This window comes from Elephantulus edwardii, unplaced genomic scaffold (genome assembly GCF_000299155.1).
Source record: "Elephantulus edwardii isolate Elephantulus edwardi_28Jun2011 unplaced genomic scaffold, EleEdw1.0 scaffold00079, whole genome shotgun sequence".
In the NCBI taxonomy this organism is placed as follows: domain Eukaryota; kingdom Metazoa; phylum Chordata; class Mammalia; order Macroscelidea; family Macroscelididae; genus Elephantulus; species Elephantulus edwardii.
In genome coordinates, this window is record NW_006399829.1 from 7,190,925 (window position 1) to 7,201,059 (window position 10,135).

Consider the following 10,135-nt stretch of genomic DNA (forward strand, 5'->3'; position numbering starts at 1 on the left):
TTTTATGATTGGTTGCTGATGTTACTGTTCATCTTACAGGATGGCCTATTGTTTGAGTTAAATTTGAGTCACAAGACAGATAATTTTAATATTAGTTTATTTACAAAATTGGAATACAATGTTTTGAGACCAGATTCTTCCAATTTTCCTCACTCTCCCACCCTTCAAATTGTACAACCCCATGATTAATCCTCCTGACCTCCTGCACATCCTCATCCCTCTGTTTCCATCCTCTAACCCCCTTGTATCCTTATACTCAATCTACAGTAATGGTTTTATACAATATTTGTCCTTGTGGGACTGAGTTAATTCACTCAGCGTAATGCTCTCCAGTTCCCTCCCAAGTTAGGTAATAATTTACAAAGTTATTGCTCCTGTGTGCTGTATAGTATTCCATTGTGTGAATGTACCATAATTTCTCAACCCATTCATTTGTGGTTGGACATTTGGACTGTTTCCATGTTCTTGCAATGGTGAATAATGCTGCTATGAACACTGGTGTACAAATTCCCATTTGTGTCTCAGTTCTCATTTTCTCAGATTATATTCCAAGTAATAGAATAGCAGAGTCATATGGAATAACTATGTTCATCTTTCTGAGGAAGCGCCAAACTGTCTTCCAGAAGAGCTGCACCATTTTACAATCTCACCAACAACATATAAGTATTCCTTTCTGGCCACATTCACTCCAACATTATTACTTGCTGCCCTGTTAAACTTTGCCACTGTTACTGGAGTGAGATGGTACATCATTGTGGCTTTGATTTGCATCTCTCTTATTGCCAGTGAAAGCTGAAACAAGATCCACATCCTACACCATACGCAAAAATCAACTCAAGGTGGATCAGAGACCTGGCAGTGTAGCCCAAAACCATACATTTCATAAGAGACAAACTGAGATCAAGCTTAGAAGCGCTAGTCCAAGGTATAAAGAGACTGCCAAATACAGCAAGAACTGCACAAACTGAAGAGGATAAAATTGGTGAATGGGATCTGCTAAAGATTAAATTTCTGTGCTCATAAAAAACTTTTTCCAACAGGGTGAGAAGAAAACCTACTGACTGGGAACAAACATTAGGTAATACTATCTATGAGTCGCAAGTGACTCGACAGCACATAACAACAACAACAAATCTCAGACAAGAATCTCATAATGAAAGTTTGCAGAATACTTCTGGACCTCCTCAAGAAAAAGACTGATAACCCAATTACAAAATGGGCAAAAGACATGGAAAGAATTTTCACAGAGGAAGATATTAAAACGGCAGACAGATAATTTTTTAAAAAGTACAGTGCTCAGAACAGACAATCTTTACTAATCAAGCTAAGTTATTTCTTGCTTCTGTGTCAATGGAATCTTTAAACTTTAAAAATGATCTTAAGGCAATAGTTTAAGGCCTCCCAGGCTTTACAGATCCACACATATTAATTACATGGAAGTTGGAGACTCTGTTCTACATTTTCTACTTTTCACCAAAACTAAGCTTCTTAATCAGAGTTCACATGACATACAATTCAATTATTCAACATTATTAAGGAAGGTGCTACCCCTCTTGCCTGTTTCCCAATCAATAAAGTGAGAAAGTGTGGCAAAACAACTTTGAAGGATTTTCCTAACTTTGAATTTACATGTTTCTAAATTAACTTGAAATCAAAAGCACAGACTTCAGAGATTAAAAGTCTCCATTGCGCAATAAATTCTTCCAGGAAACAGGCAATAGCCCTTTGTATCTCTAAGATAGTGTGAAATGATAAGTGTGAAAGGATTTTTGAGGTTCTTTTGCATAAGGAAGTAACCATAGAAACAAAGATTGACAAATTCTCTAAGCTTTAACACAATTTAAGTGGCAAACTGTCACTCAGAGAGTGTAGGAAGGACAGAACTCTGAATCACTGAAGAGTAATGACTTTGAAAGCAGGAAAACTAAAAAATGTGTCTCCTCCATTAATTAATTAATTAATGATTTATGCTTGGTCAAATTGCTTAACTCTCTGTGAGCTATAATTTCCTTATCTATAAAACAAGCAAATAGAAAAGCACAATTTGTTAATAGCTGTGAATTTTTATTCTTCAGATGGGAACCCTGGCTTCAGCTCTTGGGCAATGCAACACAAGCAGTTACTACCTCAGTGGAGGCTTGTGTTGCTGTTGAACATTAGCCAGTGGTGCTTCCATACTACAATGTATTAGGAAGAAAGTTCTAGAAATATATGACTGACCGACAATTAGTTAAAGAAAACTCTGTGCTATTATAAACAGTTCTATTATAAATGTTCACACAGATAAATTATGGATTTAATTATTCTTGTAGAAGAGATTACTGGAAGTGAAGACATTAAAGGAATAGAGATATTGCTTGCATTGAATAACATTTTAGAGATTTTTAATCTCATCACAAATAAGGATTATTTAAAAGCAAAAAGCATAAAACAGTATTGGATTATGGTAAAATATGCATATGTTGCTGTTAGCGACCCTGTGAAGGAGAGTCCTGGACACTTGGGTGCTTTTCATCCTCTCTCCAGGTTCATAGGGTTTCCGGAGGCAAGCTATTATGGAAGTAGATGCCACTCCTCCTTCCAAGCTTGTTTTAATTGGGGAGCTCCACCCCACTCTCTGTCCGCATTGGGTAGCCAATCATTAATGCATTTGACACAGTGTCACAGTGTTCAGCCTCAGAGCAACCACAAGTGACCGCGGGAGGGCAACTTGTACACCAGGACTATACAACCTAGAGGAATGTCTGAACAAAAACAATGAAAGACAGGCCTGAGGGCAGTGGATTAAAAGTCACCCACCTCTGGCTTAGTAGCATTGTTTTCTGTCCACTGGGCCAGCTGATCTCTTTCTCTCTGTTGATATTATTGTGTTATACTTATATAAAAATAACTCAAAAACGTAACAATGATTTTGTTGTTGTTGTGTACCGTCAGAATGGAACCAACCTAAAGCTGACACTTTAGAGGGTTTTCAGAGGCAGTTAATCACACGGGAAGAGATTATTCAACCTTTTCCCATGGAGCAGCTGGTGGATTCGAACAGCGTGCCTTCATGATTGAAACACAGCTTCTTGCCACTAGGTCACCATTGTTGTTTTTGTTGTTGATTGCTTTTGAGTCAAGCATGACTCATAGCGACCTTATAAACAAAAGGCCTGAAGCCCCTCTATAACTATCAACATTTATCAATGTTCATAGAGTTTTCAGAGGCATGTTATTTAGGAAGTGGATGCCACTCCTGCTTCCAAACCTGTCATAATATGCTATTGTTGTAAGTGCCATTGAGTCCCCTGCGATATATAGTGACCCTATGCATAGCAGCTCTGAACCCTTCCCTGTCCTGAACCAGTCTCACTAATTCCAACACACCAACCCCCATTGCCCCAGTCACTGCATCAATCTATCTCATTCGGAGTCCTCTCTCCTGCGCTGTCCTTCCAAGCATGAAGGACTTCCGAGTCCTTCTCCCAAGGACTGATCTCTCCTGGCCACGTGCCCAAAGTTTGTGAGACGGAGCTTCAGAATCCTACCTTCCAAAGAGAGATTTGGTTTCCCCCTCTCCAAGGCAGTCCTACTTTTTTTTCTTGGCAGTCCATGATATGTTCAAGACTTCTCCAGCACCACAACAGCCACCATTAGTGGGGGGAAAAATCCCTCAAAACTCTTTGGACCACCATCCCCTGATCCCTGCCTCATGGGGAGGGAACCAGATGGGTGGAGTTTTATTGTGTTGTGTTATGCATGGGGCTCTCCGGAGTCAGGAATCCACTCAGTGGAGGCCAAAAGCAACACTATATATAAGGGGCTGGACACAGGTTCTCACATGGAGTGAGAGCTCCAAAAATTCATTTCATTTTATGACCTAGTGTAGGACTGTTCCTCATGTAACCTGAGGTTCATGTCGGTTCACATCTTTACAGGAATCAGCTTGATGTCGGTAAATATTGCAGCTAGGAACAGTAAACAAGTTGATGGACTTTTTCACAAGGAAAGGGCAAGTAGCAGAAGGGTGGGGGTTCAGGATTTCAATTCACTTCCCTATATTCTATCTTGATCCCTTTAAGTTGCAGTGTTGGAGAAAAGTCCTGAATATACCATAGACAAACAACGCAATGGGCGAACAAATATATCTGAGAGAATGTGCAGCCAGGGTTCTTTTTTGGAGGCATGGATGGGGAAGCTTCATTTCTTGTTCATCATATTTTTAGGAGATGCTAATTCTTAGAAAAGTGGAGGAAAGGTGCTTTGAAAGGTGGAGGGTCAGAGAAAGAGGAGAAGATCTTCAATGAGATGGATTGACATAGTGGCTGTAACAAAGGAATCAAGTTTTTGATGATGAGGATAGCACAGCATAGGACAGATCCATTGTTCATAAGGTTGTTATAAGTCATAGTCGACACCACAGTATGTTAACAATGATATTCTGTTTGGTTTTAAATCTTTGAATATTTTACTTTTTAGTTTCTACTTTTTTTTATTGCTTTGCATACAGTATTTTGTATACGTTGTGTTTCATTCATGTACATTGTATTTCACACACTCATTCATATATATTGTATTTTTTAAAATTAATTACTACTGATCTATGCCTATTATGATCCTGTCTTTTCAAGTCCCCATTGAATCTAGATTTTACTTTTGCTCTCCATCTCCAGAGATGACCGATTATGATAGGAATTTGCATGATAGTAAAATATATCAAGTGAAACACCATTCTCACACAACATTGTTGTTGTTGATTGCCTTCGAGTGGAGCACGACTCATAGCAACCCTATGAACAAAAGGCCTGAAGCCCCTCTACAAGGGGAGAATACGCCGTCCCCTTTTCCTTATGACTCAGGGTGAAGTCTCTCTCAGGGAGGAGTGATAGGGAATGGCAAAGGATACACTGACAAAGAAGATTAATCAGAACTGGCTTTGACAAGCACTGTGGCATTTGGACAAGAACAAACTGGGAGGAGGGTAGAGAGAATAGTGCAACAATGAATGAGTGGAAGCCCAAAATCTCTGTAAATGTTTATGAAAATTAATAAAATATAATTATAATTTAAAAAAAAAGAAAAAAAAATAAATTTGAGAATAAGATACAAAAAAAAAAAAAAAAAAAAAAAAATTTATCAAAGTTTATAGAGTTTCCAGAGGCAAGTTAGTTAGGAAGTGGATGTCACTTCTGCTTCACTCAACATTACTGAAGTTTTTCCCTAATGGAATGTAAAGAATTTTATTTTCAAAAATTAAAGAAATTCAACATTTCTGTGATTGTTGAGCCTATTTAGGAAAGCACAGAGGTTTATTGCAATTGGAGTTTTATTGAAATTACCAGTTCTTGATTATGTCAATGAGTCACCTACCTGTCTTTCAACACAAGCATCACATTCTGACCACGGTCCATAATCTCCTAGGAGGCAATTGATAGGACATGCTTGCCAGTTACATTCTCTGGTCTCCTGTTTGGTGCAAATCCGATCACAAAAGTTTTCATAGTAGTACTTATCTGCTACTATCTGTCTGTAATGGTGAGAGAGAAAAAAACTGCTTAGGGAGAGTGCATTAATTGTGGCTCTAACCTGACAAGAAAGATATTGTGAGTTGTTTCTAGGTACCCTTGAGTAAATGACAACGTATAATTACTTTAAGAAGAACATATTAGACCTTGCCCTATCCTGCACCATCTTCACTATCTCTGCCACGCTTAAACCCATTGTTGTTGCAGTCACTGTGTCAGTCATTTTTGCTGAGGGTCTTTCTCTCCTTTGCTGACCTGCTTTTCCAGGATGATGTTTTTTCCCAAGTACTGGTCCCTCCTGACAATATGCCCAAAGTATATGAGAATAAGTTTTCCCATTCTTTCCCCAAAAGGAGGAGCTCTAGTGGCCTAATGGGTAAGGAGTTGTGTCCTGGCAACCCAAAGGCAGGCAATTGAATTCACCAGTTCCTCTAAAGGAGAAAGAGAAAATCATCTCTCTCTCAAATAATCTCTTCTTGAATAGTTTACAGCCTCAAAAACTTGCTGGAGGATCAGTTCTGACTAGTTGGCAATGAGTTTGAGTTTGCCTTTTCTTCAAAAGGGTACCTTGGTTGAACTTCCTCCAAAACAGATTGGTTTGCTCTTTTGGCCATCCAGAGGATATTTAATCAATACTAAAATTCAAAGTCATCATTTTTCAAAGGCATTCATTTTCTTTTAAGGGAGTTCAGGTGGCTGAATGGTAAGAAGCTGTGCTGCAATCTCAAAGACACGTACGTTAAATCCGGCAGCTGCTCCAGAGGAAAAGGAGAGCAATCTCCTCTAATGTGACTCATTGCCCCTGAAAAACCTGCTGGAGTGCCAGCTATGGGTTAGCCCCGACTCAACAGCGCACAACAACTATTTGTTTTCCAAATTCATATGCCTATAAAGTAAACGAAAATACCATCCCTTGGGTTAGGTGTACTTTAGGCTTTAAACTGACATCTATACTCTCTAGCACTTTAAATAGATTTTTACAGCAGAATTCCTAATGTGATAAATCTTTTGATTTCTTGTCTGTTGTTACTATGCAAGTTGATTTTGGATCCAAGTAAAATGAAATTATTGACAACTTCAGTCTTTTCTCCATCTGTGATCTGTCTTGGAGAGGGTGAAACCAAGTTTCTCCTCAGAGGCTTGGATTTTGAAGCTTCATCTTACATAATTTGGACATGGGTCCAGGAGAGACCTGTCCTTGGAGAAGGACATCATGCTTGGAAGTGTAGAGGTATGGTGCAGGAGAGGAAGACCCCAGAGGAGATGAATAGATGCAGTGACTGGGCAATGGAGTTGGTGTGTCAGAATTAGTGAGACTGGCTCAGGACGGTGCAGGTTTCAGAGATGCTGTATATATATATATATAGGGTCACTATGAGTCACAGGCAACTCGACAGCACATAACAAGAGCAGCAACAACCAACCATGACGTTTGTTGTCTGTTGGTCCAGTGGTGAAGATTTTTGTTTTCTTTATGGTATGTTCTTTATTAATATTGAAGTTTATAATATTTTATATTCTTCAATAAGTGCTTCAAGTATTATTTACTTCCTGTGCATTAGCCATCAGGAATACAAAGAAAGAAATCTTTCATGGAAAATGAGCACATTGGCATATGTGTTGTCCTTACCACTCATTAGAATTTAGGACAAGCTGTGTAACTTGTGGGGCTCAGTACAAACTTAAAACTCAGAATCTGCTGTTAAAGAATAAGAATTTCAAGACAGCAGTTGTGTACACTCTAGTCTTGAGCTAAATATCAAGTCAGGATATCCTCTGGATAACTGCAAATTACACAGTCATGAAGCTTATTCTGAAGGAACTCTTGGATGGGACTGGAAGGGAAAGAAAATAGAGAAAAATATATTGTGGAGTACAGAAAGATAACATCACAATATGGTAAGTGCAGTGATTGAGAGAGAGGCAAGGAGCTACGGGATCACAGATGAAAATGACAGAAGAGCTTCATCTTGAAAGTAAGTGTGAATTCTTCAGATAACAATTAGGAGAGTGGCCAAAAGTAACAGCCAGTGCAAAGATTTGAAGTGGAAAGGACCATGACAGGAGGACCTTGTGGGATAGACTTGTCAAATGCATGAGTGACAAAGAGAGGATATGTTGTTACGCTCTGGCAGACGGTAGGCAGCACTGGTATGTTAGTGGTGGAATTTTTGTCTTCATTAGACCATCTGTCAGAGGTGGTCTGTATGTTGTTATGGTGTTGAAAAAGTTTCAGTGGCCCTTTCAGACTAAGATGCATTATGAAGAAATGCTTGGTTATTTACTTCTGGAAAATCAGGTAATAAAAGTCTCTGTGGTTCATAACTAAAAATCATCCAATTTCCAATTTATCGTGGACATAGTCAGGATAGGGCAGTGCTTCACTTTGTTGTACAAGGGGTCACCGTGGGTAGTAACCAGCCAGATTACCACTGAAGAGTTCTCAAGAACAGAGACTCTATCAACAAATCCGTTTCATAAGTTTAGTGCAGGGACTGCCAAAAGAACAAACAAATCTGTTTCGGAAGAAGTGAAACCAGAATGCTCTTTAGAAACAAGGCCAATGAGACCTCATGTCACACTTTGGGCATATTATCAGGAGACACCAGTCCTTGGAGAAGGACATCAACGTTGGAAAGTATAGAGTCTGTGAAAGACAGATGGACACTCAATGAGATGATTGACACAGTGACTACAGCAACGGACTTGAATACAGCAGAGTTGTGAGGATGTACAGGATCGACAGGTCTTGTTCTGATGTATGTAAAGTTACTACCAGTACGAGTCAACTTAATTGCACTTACTAACATCAGAAAACAAAGGAAATGGGAAAAATTCAGTGTGAAAATCAATGTACATGAACTTTGTAAGTAAACCAGTATCAAGTAAACATTTTATTTTAAAAAAAGGAGGAAAACCCCAAAACAATTCATCATTCATCAGAGAAGTCAACTGGGGATTTTACTGAGACTCACACGATATGTGTAACAATTTTTCTAAAATGATTGTCAAAAAAATGAATGGAAATCCAAAGTCTCTGTAAATTTTCATTAAAATTAATAATAATAAAAAATAAAAATAAAAAATTAAAAAATGTTAAAACATTCAAAACACAACAGATTATTCCCTTTTCCAATCATGTGAATTTCTCCATGTAAGAAGAACAATGGAGATTAAATAGTTTGAGTTAGTGAAAGATTGAATTACTGTTAACCATGTAAAAATAGTTTGCTTGCCTCCATGTACATGTCAATAATCGAGCTAAAAGCTAACACTGCTGCTCTATTGAGGTCCTGTTAGAGATGTGCTTTAATGAGTAGAAAATTCTCTATAATTAACTCACTAAACGTATGCAAGCAGAACTACACATTGATTGAAATAAAAAGCTCTAGTAGTGATTCCAAGTCAGTAAAATAGAACTGTAAGTCTATACAGAGTCTTAATCACATGTCTCTGAAACTCATCACCTTTATGAAAAAGACAAAGTAGACTATTTTATTTTTATGTACAAGAGATTTCATATTCTATCCAAATTCAGGGATTCTTTGAGATGTATTTAATTGAGATATATTTTTTCTCCACATTACTAACTCAATCTTTGAAGTTTTCAGGACACAAAGAGGAGTATCATATCTCATGCTCACCTTTGTCTGCTCTGAAATCCAAAATTGCAGGTTTTTGAGCAGCTGGACCACTGAGTCCATGGGTAATGATCACAGTGGCAGGCTTGGCTCTTATCAGTTAAAGCACACAGCAAGATAAAGAACAGGATGGAGAGGGTAGCCATGTCTTGACAGCATACAAGCCCTGTAATGGAACAAGAAAATGTGTATCAAACACTCTTGGAGACATAACACTCCAAGTGAAGCTGAATCACAGACTTCAACGTGATCTTAGAAAACACCTCCTTCATCTCCTACCTTCTTTAAGGCAAAGCAGCCTATAAACTGACGCATGTTCAAATTCTATTTCTAAAGTCTTTTAAGGTGTAAGATTATCATCATTACTACATATATTCAGTTTCATCATTGCTACATATATTCAGTTTAACAAATATTTTCACAAGGATGTGGTTCTGTGGACTATTTAGTGAGAGGCTGTAAGACAAAAGTAGGTAGTACATATTTGCAACCTATTTAATTCCAAAATATCTGATGCTTCTTTTGTAGAATAATTAGGGTACCCTGGAGGTGTTGGCCATAGGAAACTGCACTACTACCTCCAAGGCGGCATGCCTTTGGCAGTTTGAATGCACAAGTGGGTCCCCGGGAGAGAGGTAAGCAGTCGGGCTCTTTTCCTGTGATCTGTAGCCAATGAAAATCCACTAAAGGATCAGCTATGACTAGGTTCTGATCAATGGCAATGAGTTTGAGGTTTTTAGTTTGACATGGTGTAATTAGCATGAGTACACAGCCTTGAATAAGTGGCTACAACAATGAGCTCAACCTTGGCAGTGATGGTGAAGATGGTGCAGGAGCAGGGCGGGGCAATGTTTTGCTTCATTTGGCTGCAGTATTTTTTGTGACATAACTGATTCTTGATGACACTAAAGAAAAGCACCAATTAATATGACAACTACCACTTAAAGTAATAAACTGCCACTTACCTAACTTCTCCACGCATCAGTT

At 38.4% G+C, this 10,135-nt stretch overlaps 1 protein-coding gene across 1 annotated transcript in view; it reads right to left on the reverse strand.

Moving 5' to 3' along the window:
• The window catches only part of C6 (complement component 6), a 178,257-nt gene extending 168,963 nt beyond the window's left edge, over nt 1–9,294 (reverse strand). Inside the window, exons 1-2 of the mRNA XM_006889585.1 lie at nt 9,152–9,294; nt 5,353–5,509 (exon numbers count right to left, since the gene is read on the reverse strand). Of these exons, the coding sequence (XP_006889647.1) occupies nt 5,353–5,509; nt 9,152–9,294 (300 nt within the window). The remainder of the gene's footprint in view (nt 1–5,352; nt 5,510–9,151) is intronic.
• Between the last annotated feature and the right edge of the window lie 841 nt (nt 9,295–10,135).